The 17731-nt window shown below is 41.8% G+C and overlaps 1 protein-coding gene and 1 long non-coding RNA gene across 2 annotated transcripts in view; one reads left to right on the plus strand and one right to left on the minus strand.

The window, feature by feature from the left end:
- LOC125483665 overlaps positions 1-17731 on the plus strand; it is a 117833-nt gene that overhangs the window by 86936 nt on the left and 13166 nt on the right. The gene's annotated exons all lie outside the window — the stretch shown is intronic.
- The window catches only part of rin3 (Ras and Rab interactor 3), a 99995-nt gene that overhangs the window by 68989 nt on the left and 13275 nt on the right, over positions 1-17731 (minus strand). Inside the window, exon 3 of the mRNA XM_020532253.2 lies at positions 8276-8390. Coding sequence (XP_020387842.2) covers positions 8276-8390 — 115 coding nt within the window. The remainder of the gene's footprint in view (positions 1-8275; positions 8391-17731) is intronic.

Raw genomic sequence — 17731 nt, forward strand, 5'->3', positions numbered from 1 at the left:
AAGTCATCATAAATTTTGGTAATCAGTCATTATTTGAAATCATGGGAAGGGAAAATTGAACATTGTTGGGCTTCCACTTTACACTATGGCCATCAAAGCAACAACAACTTATATTTTCTACAGATTCCTTAGTGTAATAAATATGGCACTTTGCAGGAGCAGTCCAAATGAAAACAGAACACTGAGCCACATAAAGAGATATTACATTAGATGACCAAAGGCTTGATCAAAGAAGTATATTTCAAGGAATGTCTTAAGGAAGGAAAGGTTAGGTGGAAATGTGAAGTGAAAGAATTTAGAGTTACAGGACCGAGGTAATGTAGGCACAGCCATCAGTGGTGGGGCAATTAAATCGGGAATGCACAAAGGCCTAGAATCAAAGGAACAAAGATATCATGAGGAATTGGAGCAGATAGGTGAGAAGGAAGATGGATAGGTTAGGACAGGTCAGGGAGGCGGGACATGGGACAAGGCTGGAGTTGGAGGGATTTTGAAGCTGGTGAAGTCAATATTCAGGCCTTTGGGCTGTAAGCTCCCAAGACAAAATTTCAGGCTTTGTTCCTCCAGTTTACATGTGACCTCACTCTGGCAGTGGAGGAGGCCAAAGGTGGACATGTTGCCAGGGGAGTGGGAAGGGGAATTAAAACGGATGGCGACCAGAAGGTCGGGTTGGTTGGTGTGTGCATGGACCTATAGCTGCCTATGCAATTTAATACAATCATGGCTCATTTTGGACTTTGACTGTCCTGACTGCTCCCCACATCCCTTCATTCACTGAGAGATCAAACATCTATCTCTTGAATATAAGATTAAAATGCCATAGGCCCAGAAGGCTGTTCTCTCATTACAGAGAGATGACTGGTGGTGAGTTTAGCCTGAGGGTCATCACACCTCAGTTAAACGGCAAGACTGGGAAGGTAGGACCTCTGCCAGAGCAGGAATTGAACCCATTCTTTTACATTGTAAACCAGCTAACTGAGCAAACCAACGGTCCACCACTAGGGTGGAAAATTCCAAAGATTTACAATCCTTTGAGTGCACTCATTTGTTCACACCTCCAGATTATGACTGGTCCCTTATCCTGAAAATGTGCCCCTATGATTTAGATTCCCTGGTCAGGATAAACAATTCCCCACAGTCTACACAATCAAACCTCTTCAAAATCTTATACTTTTAATAAGATCATTTCTCATTCTTCCAAACTCCAAAGAATATAGATGCAATTTACTCAGCTTCTCTCATAGGACAGCCCTGTCATTCCAAATTAGTGAACCTTTGCTGCCCTGGAAGACGACAAGATGAGCTCAGAGACGGCATGACAGGAGATTGGACAGGAGCTAAGGAAAGATGTGAGTTCAGAACAAGGGCAGAGAGAAGACTTACAGGAGGCTTGGCAAGTTGGGAGGGTGGAAACAGCAAAGGCCGCTGAGCAGTTAGTCTCAAACAGGCCTAACCACCCAAACCAGACCCAACCCTGCCTCCTGATTGCAGACATCCCTTCCATCTCTTGCCACGGGTTGCCCCATTTGCCTCACAAACTGGCCTCCAATGTCAGTCCCTGGGGCCGGGCAATTCTTGGAAGTGGAACACCCTCCCAAACAGGGACAACATCCATGGCCTCAGTCATTTAATTCCTCGTTGACCATCAAATACAATCATGGCTTCCTGACCTGGCTGAGTCTGGCTCACCCCTGAATGTTCAGCCAGTGGGTAGGACCAGTGCCTCCACAGAAAAGCTACAGTCACCAGTTTAAATCCTGTAATGGTAGCTAAGGAAACTACTATATATATTTGAGTAATAGTTGATCACTACAAAAATCAACTTCTGATTTTTAGCTAAATATCCCTATATATTTTGTATACCACAGTTTAGGGCAAAGGAGCTATCTGCATGATACTTAGAATGGCATGACCCTTCCCTTTCCTCTCCTTACCCTGACCCACGGGCAGCACTGAAACTGCAAGCCCAGTCAATGCCACCTGCTGCTATGTCGGGGTTAGAAGTGATTCCCTGCTAAAAACAGGGAAAGAGAGACGGCCAATAAATCGCTGCAGTAGGTGCCGCTCCCCCCATTACATTATGGGATCTTTTGAGAGCCCTATTAGGCATGACTTGGGGGTGTGTTCTAATTGAAATTATGCCCATTGAAAACACTGCCTGTGTAAAAATTGACCCTTTAATGTTTTGCCTAAAAAATTGAGATTCAGAAATTGGATTTTTGCACAAGTGAATACAGTAAGCTCAATTTTAAACTTTGAATAAAATGATAGTTGTAGTGACTGTGATAGTATTGGATGTTCATAAAAATCCACCTGGTTGCCTATTTTGTTAACAGAAGGACATCTTTCATTCTTACTCATTCTGACCTCTACGTGACTCTAGACTCACAGCAATGTGAATGACTTTTAACTTCCCTCTTAAATAGACTATTTGACCAATTACATCAAACCACTGTGGAAAGATGGAGTGAGAGTAAAACTGGATGGACTGGCTGGCAAAGGTAAAGTCACCAGAGTCTTACTAGGCCATGGGGGCTCTCTTAAAAGAGTGAGAGAAGACTGATGATTTAACCTAAGGTTTGCCATGTTCCAGCAAGGAGAAATGTTGAGGAGGAGAATCTGTCATACTAACATCAGATAGGTGTGGGAACTGAACCCACACTGTTGTCTTCAGTCTGTATTAGAAACTATGCTGTCCAGCCAGCTGAGCTAAACCACCCCCTTTCCAGCTAACATCAGCACAGGCTATGTTGAAGACACAGTTAACCCCACAAAGGCTTCTTCACCAACTTGTTGGGACTTGTGCCAAAATTGGAACTGCTCCAATAGATGAGCCAAGCAACAACCTGGTATTTTCATGATTCATTCTTTATGGCCAATGTCCCAGGCTAATCCATATGGGATTAATAGCAGGTTCTCATTTCAATCATGACTGAATTTCCCCACTAGTAATATCCTGGGAGTTACAATTGACTAGTAACTTAACTAGTTCAGCCATAGGTCAAGAGACTAAGTCACCAGTAGTGAGTAGCTCACCTCCTGAAATCTTAAATTCTATCTGACACCTACAAGGCATAAGTCAGGAGTGTAATGGATGCTCTACATTAGCCTGGATCAATACAGCTTCAACAAATGCCAGAAGCCTGACATCATCCAGGACGAAACCGCCTGTTTGATCATTGGTCCAACCACCACCTTAAGCATTCATTTCTTCCTCTAGCATCACACTGTGCGTGCAGTGTGTACTACCCACAAGATGCACTGCAGAAAGTCACCAAGACTCCATCAACTGCACCTTCCAAGTCTGTGATCTGTATCACATAAATGGACTACATCAGAAAGTGCGTGGGAACAGCATTACTGACAAGTTATCCTCCAAGTTATTATGCCTATATCCCAGGAGTAAACAAAAAACTATAAAAAAACCGAGAACCATGACATCAATATCGCTCTCACCCTGCTGCTCCTCCATGTCCTTCTGATACTGGTTTTCTTATCAAACAAACAGCCAGCTTTTGAAACCACGCTAGTTGTTAGGCAGGAATTCTGTAGAAAAAATATTTAAAAGGCACCCTACTGTTAAGAACTGCAGGATATTCATAACATCTGAACTTCTAGGTTTCCCACCTATAATCTCTCTTTCTCTGGACCAAATGCTCCTCAGTGATAACTTGTTGCCCACCTCTTTGAAAAAAGCTTTGGTGCCTGACTGGACCGCATATTGTATGTGACGTTAGTTAGAACAGTAACCAGCTTTTGCTTTATTGAGCATGTGCAAAGTCATTGATAAGCCAACATCTCCTCAGAGCAGCTACAGTGTCAGATGATTAGGAAGTTTCCCAGTAATAACTTGATATGTCATAAAATCAATTGAAATGAACAATGCATTAGATATGGCTTTGTACATTTCCAAATGTGACCTTAATCACTGAGCTTTCTCAAGCTTTAATTTTTCTACATCCCATCAATTTCTCCACTTCTTTCCTCAGGATATCTTTGGTATGGTTACCAAGCATGAACATCAACTGCTGAAAAATCATGCACTACTTTGCATGTTTTGATAATCATAAAGCAACCTATCGTAGACCTCCTACAGCACGGAAGTAGGTCATTCAGCCCATCGAGTCTGCAATAACCCTCTAAAGAACCTTCCACCCAGACCTACCCATCCCATGGCTAATCCACCTAAGCTGCACATCCCTGGACACTATGTATTAGTGTGCAGGGGACACAAGTTTACAGATGATGCAAAACTCAGAAGCATTATCAACTGTAAGGAGGACAATGTAGACACTTAAATGGACTTTGACAATTTGGTGGATTGGGTGAATAGGTGGCAGGTAAATTTCATAACAGAGTGTATGAAATTATACATATAAGGCATTAGTTAGACCTCAGCTAGAGTATTGTGCACAATTCCTTAGGTCTAGCCATACTGACTCTGTCTTTGAATCCCCTGGGACATTCTCTTTCTGTAGCACTACACTTTTCTCCATAACCAATACTGCCACTCACCATTTTGTTTCCTTTCCTATTTTCTATGAACGCCATGTAACAAGGAATTTTTAACATCCAGTCCTGCCCTTCATTGAGCCATGTTTCTGTTATTGCTACAACATCATTATTCCACATGGAAATTTGTGCCTGCATCTTGCCAAACTGATTTATGAGACTCTATAGATTCACTACAGTCAGTCCAGCTCCGAAACAGAATCTATTTCTTTCTTTTTCACAATGCCACGTATTAACTTAATATTCCCTATTATATTGATCACTGAGAGGCTGTAGATTGTGGTAGTACTTTTTACTATCACTCCACCTTCAAAGTACTAGCATAATGCTCCATGTTTTATACATACTAGCAGACATCCTGTTGCATTACTCATAATAAGTCAACTGGGTGGCAGGATGTAAACATCATAGATTAGTTATAACAGGAACTTCATTGACTAGAATATACATTTGGAAAGTGATAGTTGAAAAGGAGGAAGGCAAATTGTATTGAGAAGAATTTTGTACACCAGTATGTTTCTGGTCCAGCAAAAAAGGAGGCACTGCTAGACCTTAATCGTGGGAATGAGGATGATCCAAGTAGAGCAAGTATCAGTGGGGGAGCATTTTGGGTACAGTGATCACTGTACAGTACGGTTGGGGATGGTGGTGGAAAAGGACAAAGGTAAATCCAAAATAAGAATAATTAACTGGAGGGAGAGCTTACTTCAATGGAAGAAGAGCAGAGCTGGGCCAGATGGACTGGATCCAAAGGTTGATGGAAAAAGAGTAGAAAATGCGGACTGTGAAAAAAGACTAGCAGCGAACACAAAAGGAAATCCTGAAGTCTTCTACAGGCATATAAACAGTACAAAGCTGGTAAAAGGCCATTTAATGACAAAAAAGTGGATTTACACAAGGGGATAAGAGCATGATAAAGATGTTAAATGATTACCTTGCATCTGTCTTCATGAGAGAATGAGATACTACCCAGACAGTGATGTCAGAGGAGGAAACACAGTCATGAGAGGGATTTAAAATTAACAAAGAGTATTGGACAAGCTGTCAGTGTTTAATTTGATTAGTGAGTGGGACCAGACATGATGCATCCAAGAAAGGAAGTGAGTGGAAATTGCAGAAGCAATAGTTGTTATCTTTCAATCTTCCATGGACTCTGTGTGGTGCCAGAGGACTGGAAACATACCAAGTTAACACCCTCGTTCAAAAAAATTTGTAAGAATAAGCCCTGCAATTACAGACCAGATAGTTTAACTTCACTGGTGGGGTCACTTCTTGAAACAATTATTCTGATAACATTAATAGTCAAAATGGAAAAATATGGTTAATTAGGAAAGGCCAGCATGGAATTCTTAGGAGAAAATTGTGTTTAGCTAATTTGCTGGAGTATTTTGAAGAGGTACCAGAGAGACACAATGCAGGAAGGTTGTTGATATGTTAGTTGTGGATTTCCAAAAGGCATTCGATACATTGCCGCACAACAGACATTTAGGAAAATTGTTGGTCATGGAGTAAAGGAGGCAGTAGCTATATAGATAAGAAATTGGCTGAAGGATACGAAAGAAACAGTAATGTTTAATAAACATCATTCAACCTGGAGGAAGGTTTGTAGTGGAGTTCCCCGGGAGAGAGGTCACTTGCTTTCCCTGACATAAATTAATGGTCGAGATCTTGGTGTGCAGGGGACACTAGTTTACAGATGATACAAAACTAAGAAGCATTGTCAACTGTGAGAGGGACAATACAGATGTTTAAAAGGACATTGACACATTAGTGGAGACAGTGAATAGGTGGCAGATGAATTTCATTACAGAGCGTATGAAATGATACATATAAGGCATTAGTTAGACCTCAGCTGGGTTATTGCGCACAGTTCCAGGTGCGACATTTTAGTAGAAATATGCATGCATTAGAGAGAATGCAGGAGAGGTTTACAAGAATGGATCCAGGGATAAGAAATTTCAGTTATAATAGATGGGAGAGGTTGGAACTCTTTTCCTTGTAGGAGAGCCGCTGAAGAGAAGATTTGATAGAAGTTTTCAAAATTATGAGGGCCCGGAAAGTGTGGATCAGGAGAAACTATTCCCACCCACAAAAGAATTGAGATTGAGAGGGCACAGGTGTAAGGTAATTTGCAAAAGAAGCAAATATGACTTGTGTAAAACTGCCTGGGATTCTGGTGAAGATAGGTTCAATTGAAGCATGCAAGAGGACATTAAGTGGTTATTTAAACGTAAACAATACTCAGAGTAGTGTGGAAAAGCAATGTCCCTTCAGACACAACAAGCTCAATGGTTTCCTTCTGCACCACAACAAGAATGTGTGTACCTGTATCCTATCTTACTGTCGCCCAAGGAAGAAGGCAATCCTGGAAATCAATGCTTCCCAGAAAGGACAAGGAGCATGCAGCATGCAAGATAGCAAACTAATTGCATTTGGATCCAAAGGACTATTGCCAGCACAATCCAATTATTTCAACGTAGCAGGTGAAACACTTGCTCTAGTATTCAGCATCACAAGATTCGATACATGCCTGTTTAGTAGGCAGATCATGTGGAAACTAGACACAAGTCACTGGAAATTACTTAGCACAAACCACTGACAAGTGCATGCCCAGACCACACAAATTCTAGTAGAAGTACAGGGACATGACTTTGACGCCTGATATAGAACTGGTACCAAAATAACTACACAAATGTACAAAGGCTAATTACCGCTGGCAGAGATTGTGTTTGGCAGGCAAGTTAGACCAACCTAGCCAAGTCATCACCTTACCACATTCTCAGAAGTACAGGACAGACATCAAAAAACAAGACAGAATGAAGATGGTGCATGACCGAAATGCAGTTCTGCTTAATCTTTGTATAAGGCAGGTCATAACCGTAGAGGTACACAACCCATCCATGTCAGAGTTACACATCCCACACAGGGAACATGGTCACCTGCAGCGTTATTCTAAGTGTGCAGTCAGCCTGCATTCTGCAAATTCAGAACAACAATGGAGCAAATTGAAAAGAAATGAAAACTAACTCAGTGAATTGTACAACACTCCATTTCTGCATAAAACACACAAAAGTGCTTGGATAATGAAGTTGAGAAAGATCATGATGACAATAATCAACACGTTAATACCATGCAAAATTCCCACATATCTACAAGAAGAGCACACCAAAGTGTGCAGTTTAAATCTCTGGAAGGTTATACAATCACAAGGTCCAGAAGGATTGTCAAACTGACTCCTTACTCTTTAAATGTTTCAATTATTATTTCCGTGTAAATAGTTTTGCAACTATTCCAACGTACACATTTTCATTCTTAGTTATATCTTAGTGAAAAAAAGAGTTGGTAATGTTATTGATTTCAGAGATGCATTGCTTTAAGGGCTGGATATGTGAATGAGTCAAGGAGCAAGATGAAACCACATGACCAAGTACTATGTACAGTGCAGCAGAAGCAAGATGGAAGAGGATGCATACACAGTTATCTGTAACTGTAACTTGTACTCTGAGCTGATAAACATACATAAATGAAATTTTCAAGTGAACAATCCATGCTCCTTAATCTGTTACTTACTGATAACACAAGAAATGCAACAAATAGTGTACTATTTCTTGAATGTACTATAATTAGTTCACTGTGCTGAAATGTAAAGTGTTTGTGGTTATTTAGTTATTCTACTGACCAGATCTTACAACATGATAAAACGATCAAGTTATATGCAATTATCACAGCAAGCAACCTGAATAGATATAGAGAGAATACTCACTTGATTTATCTTCCTTTATTGAGTAATCTTGAATGTTAGGGATTCCACCAAGTCCAGGAAAATTCACTGAAAGTACCATGTTTGAGAGGGTGCAATCTTTCCTCACCATGAATCTCTGGAAATAGGAATGAATTGCTCTAAATTGTCATGATTAAGTGATAGGAAATAAGAAGGTGCAGATAGAATGGTCACCCAGTATTCAAATCAAGCTTAACTGGTTAAAACAATCCCCAGAAACCTAACTATTGGAGAACGTGCCCACGTCACTATCCATTTCATGTTTTTACTGATGTGTAGTATCAGTGATCTTAACTCCAAAATGCTTAGACGTACAGCACAATTATGAAAAAAAAAATTCCATCTGTCAAGAGCATGGGTGGTTCCATTTGAAAGAGCTCTGCATCACTGGTCTAGAAATGGAGCATGACAATCACAGCTAACACCTATTTTCCTGTAAACTGAAATAATTCACTCAATGTTGCTTTTCAAGATGAACGTTGCAGGTATAACAAAGTGGGGAGTGCAATCTGGTCTATTTAAACTAAGTGGAGAATTCAACAAGTGGAATAGGGTCTAAAAACAGGGTATGGACTTTGATGTATGATTATTTTGTGTCCATCCGTATAACACCTAGTAGTACGTAAAATTTGTGCGGCTTGTTGATTTGAATGATTTTAGTGTCTAGCCAATCACAAAGTTGATTGCTTGGATGAGTGCATGGGGGGCTGAAATTGCGACTGATTCACAGCACTTGAAGGATAGACGTACTGACGCTGCACAGTTGTGCAAGAACTGAATCTGAGCTGGGAAACATTGAAAAATACTACAACACAGGAGAAGAACAGGTTTCAAACGTTTTGGACACTGCACTGAATAAGATGGTAGGGAGGGAACAAAGGGAGAGAAATACTTGTATTCATCAGAAGCCACAGAGTCAAAGGTTATTGGGGGTAGGCAGGTAAGTGAAGTTGAGGCTACAATCAGATCAGCCATTACTTACTGTAATCCCAGCAGGCTGGTGGGGCTAAATGGCCTACTCCTGCTCCTAATCTGTAACTCAATCAAAATCATCAAAATGTATCCTACATCATTATCTCTACATATTTCCTCATCACCAATATTAGGCTAATTGTGTGATATTCTAGGTTCAACGCTACCCCTTTTTTGAACAGGGGTTTGTAATTCTCCATACCTGATGATACCAGCCCCATACCCACTGAGAGGATTGTGGCCAAAGGCTCTCCAGAGGCCTTCTTACTACTTCTGGGAATCCAGGATCTGGATTCAAGTGACCATTCTGCTTTGAGTACTGTCAACCTTTCAAGTACCATGTCAGTGACTAGCCTACATTAAAGCATCCTCTTCTCTAGAGGAAACAAGCACTAATTACTTATTTAGTACCTCAGCCATAAAAAGAAATTTCTTCAGTCCCTAATCAGCCACACCCTTTCTTTGACTTCCCATTCGCTACTTATGTTTATGAAAGACTTTCGTGTTTCCTTTTATACTACCACTATTTTCATAATCTCTTTGGTCTCTAACTCCTTATTTTTAGACGTCCTATGCACTTCTTTCTCCAATCATCTTGGCTCTTTCCTATTAGGAATTTACTTGTTTTTTCTCTGCCCCATTTTAACATCTGTAACTTTTGTCATTTGGCTGCATTAACTTTGGAAGTGTTTTCTTCCCACGGGAGTATATTTACTCTATTCATAGGGTCTCCTGTTTGAAGGTATTCCAATACTCAATTGCTGCTTGTCTACCAAATTCAGAAGTAAGAGTTAAAATCTATGATAGACTGCATTCAAAGTAATGCAGGCAGGAGGCAAACTTCCTGCTGCCTGCCAATTATGTAGATGATGCTGGTGAATGGTGCCATGTCTCAGCAGGAGGTTCAAGTTTGTTTGAGCTCAGCACCACTTAAACCTAGCCTGCACCAGCATCAGACTGCACCTTTTAAAAATGTAGCATAGTCTAGCTGTAGCGGGAATCAGAAATCATGAAAGAGGGGCTGGAGGTTAGGGAGAGCCTTCAGAAATAGTTCAACAAGTCAGCAAGTCTGTGCCTTCGTTTTCCAAGGCAGTGCCAGAAATGCACTAAGAAGGCAGCAGGAATAGGTAACCATCATTGTCAATGCCAACAGTTGAACCTCAAGGAACTGGAGTAAGTAGCACATGTTTAATAACCTTGTTGGAGTTGTCTAGTTCAGTCTACAACTGTACCACTGGGCTGACGCATTGCTCTATTCATTGCACTCTGTTCACCAGTTTATCAACAACCTTGATCAAACACAACTCATACCTCAGTCATATTCTTAACTCACTATTACCAATTTAGCATGACGTTCTCACAGCTATTCAGTCATGGCATGCACATCACTAAACCACATTGCACAAAACTCCCTGACACACTTCCCTTTCTCTTGCAGGACAAATTGAAGGCAGTGGAATTTAACTAAAAGAGGACAGGCACTATTGCATGTCTGCCTCAGTGGAGGAAACAATGCTGGGAATCATTAAGATTCCTATAATGTGGAAGCAGGCCATTTGGTCCATCGTGTCCATACCGGCCCTCCAAAGAGCGTCCAACCCAGACCCAGCCCCCTACCCTATCCCTGTAACCATGCACTTACCATGGTTAATCCAATTAGCCTGCACACCGCTGGACATTATGGGCAATTTAGCATGGCCAATCCACCTAACCTGCACATCTTTGGACTGTGGGAGGAAACTGGAGCACCCAGAAACCCACACAGACACAGGGAGGATGTGCAAACACCATACAGTCACCCAAGTTTCGAACAGAACCAGGGTCACTGGCGCTGTAAGACAGCAGTGCTAACCACTGAGCCAACATGCCACCCATTGGTGTGCCTGTAACTGAGGCAGAGGCTGTCAAAGGCAGTGGAAAGTTCCCATCTGATCCACCCTCTTTTATCCCACTCTCTGCCTCTGGTCACAATCTCTGTTAGCTGCAAGCTATAAGTGGTGAATGTGTGGACTGCTTATTTTTTTCTACCTTATCACAGATCTCATCACAGTCTGACCCTGTGCCTTCCTGTCTGATTTGGAAGAACTGTAACCATGTCAGGCAGTGGCAGGGAGGTGTGAAGCCCAAGAGGAGCAGGGGTTTATTATGATGAAACACATTTAGTCTCACACCGACAGCTACCAGCTCAGACACTGGCACTTTCTGTTGTTTACAAAGGAACAGAACTGGGATTTTGTGAGTCATGGTTCTTGAGTGGGTTGCAGCCAGGATGTGGGAAGGGGTTATTTAGGTATCAGTCCCCTCAGATGGCGAGTTCACCTGCTGCAGAGGACTTTGATGGAGAATTCTGAGAACAAAAGCCCGACAGGGTATTGTCATGGAGAATGGAGGACTCGGGCATCAATTTGGAACAAGGCTTTGTGCAGAGTTTGGTCAGTGTCCTTTTTCCAGCAAGGAAGCGGTGGTCATTGCCACGAGAACGTACACAGGACCCGATCATGATTCAGTGACTCACTGTGTGTTTCAGCTGCTTGTTCTCCTGCCTCTGAGTCAGAAGGTTCCACTCACAGAGCAAAAAAACTGAGGCTGACATTTCAGTGCTGCACTGAGGGAGCTCTGCTTGGTCAGCAGTGCTGTCTTTTGGATGAGACTCCAGCTGCCTGCTGGGGAAGATGTAAAACATTCCATGGCACTTTTTCAAAGAAAGACAGGCCTTGTCAATGGCTAATATTTATCCCTCAATCAACATCTCAACAAGCTGATTATCTAGCCATTACTACATTGCTAGGTGTGGGAAACCTGCCTGTCTGCAAACTAGCTATTGCATTTCCTGCATTGCAACTGGAAACTGCATGCTGGAAAAGAAACCCATTTGATGTAAAGTATTTTCAGATATCTGATGGTCACTAAAGGTGTTACACAAATGTAAGCTGTTCTTTTTTCATCATTATGTTTCAGCCTCCATTGCAGCACAACCAGACACAATGCCTTATTGCCGCAATGAAAACTCAGACTTCTACAATCTCGCCTGAAAGCACTCAGACAGCTGTCATCCTGGCTACAAGTATCGAAGTTCCTACAGAACACTCATCCATAATGCATTCATGGCCCCTTTTGCTTTGTGTTTAAAGCTGTGATTATCTTGCTTGAAATAACTCTTCAGAGGCTGGCATCGCACCACCTGTCTACCATCTCCAAGGCAAAAGTCAGGAGTGTGATGGAATACTCCCCAATTGCCTGGATGAGGGCATGTCCAATACATTCAAGAAGCTTGACACCATCGAGGACAAAGCAACCCGCTTGACTGGCACTACATCTACAAGCATTCACTCCCTCCACCACTGACGCTCAGTAGCAGCAGTGTGTACTGTCTACAAGATGCACTGCAGAAATTCAACAAAGATCCTCAGACATCACCTTCCAAACCCACGACCATTTCCATCTAGAAGGACAAGGGCAGCAAATATATGGGAACAACACCCATGTTCAAGTTCCCCTCCAGGCCACTCACCATCCTGACTTGGAAATATATCACTGTTCCTTCTCTGTCGCTGGGTCAAAATCCTGGAATTCTGTCTCTAATGGGTCAACCCACAGCAAGTGGACTGCAGCGTTTCAAGAAGGCAGCTCACCACCATCTTCTCAAGGGCAACTAGGGATGGGCAATAAATGCTGGCCTAGCCAGCGATGCCCACATCCCAAAAATGACTTAAAAAAAACCAATCACCCTTTATGTAAAATGCATAGCCTTTGACAATAGCACTGTCTTTCACTGAGTCAGGCATTCTGGGGGCCCAATATCCCTGATCCTCACCCTTTTATGTCAGTCAGGGCTCCCTGATTGGACCAGATTAATAGCCCCAATCAGGGAACTCATATTCTATGAAGTCTAGCTGGCTGACCTCATTACAATCACTATGTTGCTTACTATTGTAAGTGAGTAGTTGACTTTTGTATCCATGTGTGTGTGATACTGTAAACTTCAAGACTGTTTTTAAGAGGGGGAAGAGAGCAGTTGCATCCCACATCCCACCCCTAAAGGAAAGTAAGTTGAAAAGTCTGTTCTAGGGCCAGGGGTTTGAATCCCACTATAGCAGACGGTGACATTTTATTTCAACAAAAATCTGGAATAAAAGGCTAGCCTAATCATGATGACAGTCAATTGTTGTAAAAACCTGTGCAGAGATGTCTTGATCCTATGAACAAATTTAAAATAAAGCTTGCTACCAAGCTTAAATCTCAAATAATTACATCGCTCACACTACAAATTCATTAAGACGGCATTTGGCATCTAACATGGTAGAGGACAGCATATGTAGCACAGATGCCATTTTCCTACTAAAATAGCACATGAATCATTGAAACTTCTGGTGCAATGAAGTGCAATTTCTCCCACTGAAATTAATCTTTCGCCATTTAAGTATTTTAATTCTTTATTGTTCCTGTTCTTTTAGAGTGGTATACAGTCATACAGCATGGGAACAGACCCATCAATCTAACCAGTCCATGCCAAACATAATTCCAAACCAAATTAGTCCCATCTGCCTGTGCTTGACCCCATGTCCCTCCAAACACTTCCTATTGATGTACTTATCTAAATGTCTTTTAAACGTTGTAACTGCACCTAGATCTACCACTTCCTCTGTAAGTTCATTCCACGCACAAACCATTCTCTGTGTAAAAATGTTGCTGCTCAGGTCCTTTTTAAATCTTTCTCCTCTCACCTTAAAATCCCCCACACTAGGGAACAGATACCTGCCATTCACTTTAACTCTACCCCTCATGATTTCATAAACCTCCCTAAGGTCACCCGTCAACTTCCTACATTCCAGTGAAACAAGTCCCAGCCTTTCCAGTGAAACAAGTCCCAGCCTTTCCAGCCTCTCTTTATGCCACAAACCATGCACTGCCAGCAATATCCTGGTAAATCTTTTCTAAACCTTCTCTAGTTTAATAATATCTTTGATATTATCCTATTTCCATAACTATTTTAAACCTAAGCCAAAAATAAACTTTAAAATTCCAATTGCTTATTATTGTTGTGTTTTAGATATCTTGGAAATGGCTCTGTAAGCCATCTTCAGTTTCTGTAGACTCAGACAGAAAACTGTGAAAGAATCTCTGCTTCCTCTTCAAAACCATTCACAAGCATGGCAGTGTGCTCTAGAGATATCAGTACTCTTACGTTAATAGGAACAAGATGATGTCTATTGTAGTGTTTACAAAATGTTATCTGAACAAAGGAATATTAAAATCTATAGCAATTGGCTTTGTCTGCTTATGTATGTTTGATCTTGGGTGGGCATAATATCAGATTTATTTTGTGTTTTAGGAAAATTAATGAATGTGTGTTTTCCTGTGTGTGCGTGAGTGCACATGGCTTTTTTAAAATCTCATTCATGGGATATAGGTATTGCTGGTTGGGTCAGCATTTATTGCCCATCGCTAGATATCCCCGAGAAGGTGGTGGTGAGATGCCTTCTTCAGCCACTGCAAGCTATTTGGTGTAGGTAGACCCACGGCGCTGTTAGGAAGGGAGTTCCATGACAATGAAAGAATGGCAATACATGTCTGCAAGGTGAGTGGCTTGCAGTGGAACTTGGACGTGGTGGCGTTCCCATGTACCAGCTGTCTTTGTCCTTCTAGACTGTAGAAATTATGCATTTGGAAGGTGCTGTCTAAGCAGCCTCAGTGGATTTCTGCAGTGCACTTTGAGATGTGCACACTGTTGTACTGAGCATTGGTGGGGAGTGAATGTTTGTAGATATGATGTCAATCAAACAGGCTGCTTTGTCCTGGTTCATGATGTAGTTGGAACTGCACCCATGGAACTGCAAAGTGGATTGTATTCCATCACACTCCTGGCCTATGCCTTGTAGATAGTGGACAGGCTTTGGGGAGTCAGGAGGTGAGCTATTTGCTGCCAGATTCTTAGCCTCTGACCTGCTCTTGTAGCCATTGTATTTATACAAGTCCGGTTCAATTTCTGGTCAATGGCAACTCGCATTGACAGTGGTGATTCAGCATGGTAATCACATCGAATGTTAAAGGGTAGTGGTTAGATTCTCCCTTACTAGAAATAGCAATTGCCTGGCATGATCTTGCTTGTATGTCTTTTTGATCCTGTGCTTGTTTGTAATTGGTTACTTACCTCTCACTGTGTACATCAATCCCAGTATGTCAGACCAAATGGTACATAGCTGCGTTCACATATTATTACAGCTATCTGTGTAGAATGGAATAAGCTGACTTGTCTAATTGTTTTGATTTAATGCTACTCAATTCCTTAAATGTGTCATGCTACAGCAGTTGCAGTGAAAATAACAAAGTAACCATTGTAATTCTCGGTGTAATGAAAGACTCCCCAAAAATAAAGCTGTTAGATATTGGCGAAAGCTTACAGTTTATCGCCATTGATAGAAGGAATTTCCTCAGTCAAGAGAAATGGAAATTAGAGCGATCTATAAAAGGGCAAGTTTCTGACAAGAGGCAGTCATGTAAACTACTATTTTTTAAATACCAAAGTGCATGTAAAAACTGTAAGATAAATTAGCTACACAGTATGGAGCTGTAGCAACACAGGAGGCCAGGCAGCATCAGAGGAGCAGGAAATTTGACGTTTCGGTCCAGGACCTTTCTTCAGAAATGGGGAGGGGGAAGGGAGCTCAGAAATAGAGAGAGGAGGGGTGGGGCTGCAGAAGGTAGGAGGGATGGTGATAGGTGAGTGCAGGTAGGAAGTGGTCGGGATTGGTCAGTGAAATGGGTGGGGTGGATGATGGACAGATTGTGTCAGGTCAAGGAGGCGGGGATGAGAGGGAGGGTTGGACATAGGATGAGGCCAGGGTGGGGAGATTTTAAAACTGGTGAATTCCATGTTTAAGCCATTGAACTGTAGGCTCCCGAAGTGGAATATGAGGTGTTGCTCTTCCAGTTTGCGGGTGGTGTCATTGTGACACTGGAAGAGGCCCAGGATGGACATGTCACCCAAGGAGTGGGAGGGGGAGTTAAAATGATTTGCAACCAGGTGTTGTTGTTTGTCGTGTACAGAGTGCAGGTCTCTACGAAACGGTCTTCAAGTTTATGCCTGGTCTCACCAATGTAGAGGAGGCCACATCGGGAGTAGCGGATACAGTAGATCAAGTTGACGGATGTGCAGGTGAACCCCTGTATGATATGATAAAACAAACCTTTCATTTCAGACAGGGGTTCACTTGCATATCTGTCAACTTGGTCTACTCTATCCACTGCTCCCAATGCGGCCTCCTATCTAAATCTAGATTAAAAATTTTCAATGACTATAGTAGGCAATGGACTAAGTGCAGCTATATGGGATTAGTGTAGAATCCCTACAGTGTGGAAGCAGGTCATTCAGCCCATTGAGTACACACCAACCCTCTGAAGAGCATACCCTACCCTACCCCTGCATTTCCCATGGCTAACCCACCTATCCTGGGTAGGTAACTTAGCATGGCCAATCCATCTAACCAGCACATCTTTAGAGTGTGGGAGGAAACCAGAGCAAACCCACACAGACACAGGGAGAACAGGCAAACTCCACACAGACAGTTGCCTGAGGGTGAATAAGATGAGGCAGAAAGTTCTAGAGTCACACAACCCTCTCAGAGAAAACAGTTGTCCTCATCTCTATTCTGAAAGGATTATCCTTAATTTTAAAACCATGTCCCCTACATCTGAACCGTCCCACCAGAGGAAATACCCTCACTAAGTCCACTTTGTCAAGACCATTCAAGATCGTCTACACATTAATCAAATCACCCCCTGCTCTTCTAAACTCTAGAGAAACAAGCACAAACTATCCAAATTATTCTCATAAAACAGTCTATTCATATAAGGTGTCAATCTAGTAAGCGCCTTCTGAATTACCTCCAATGGCAGTTACATCCTTTTGAAAACAACCAAAATAGCATTCAGCATTTGAGACGTGGTCTTATCAATGCCCTGCTTAAAACATAGCATACTGACCTTGGTATTTCAATTTTAATACCTTCCCCATGACAGGCATCAAGCTAACTGATCTGTCATTTCTTGTTTTCTGCCTCCCTCCCTTCTTGAATAGAGGGACTATATTTACTGTTTCCCAGTCTGATGGAAATGAATCTAGAGAATTTTGGAAAATTAACACCAATGGAACTATTATCTCATTAGCAATCTCTTATAGTCTCTTGGAATGAAATCCTTCTGGACCCAGAGGCTTGTCAGCCACAGTTCCATCAGTTTGCTCAGTACCACCTCTCTTGTGATTGCAATTTTACATAATTCCACTCTCCCTTCCACCTCCTGATTCACAGTTATTAGTAGAACATTTCTTGTATTTATATAGTGAAGACAGAAGTAAAGTATTTGATCATTTCATCTGTAATTTTGTTATTATCTACAAATAATCCAATTCTCATTCTCTAGATGACCAACACTCACTTTACTTAATAAAAACCAAAAGAATTGCGG

This window comes from Rhincodon typus, chromosome 8 (genome assembly GCF_021869965.1).
Source record: "Rhincodon typus isolate 14 chromosome 8, sRhiTyp1.1, whole genome shotgun sequence".
NCBI classification, from domain to species: Eukaryota; Metazoa; Chordata; class Chondrichthyes; order Orectolobiformes; family Rhincodontidae; genus Rhincodon; species Rhincodon typus.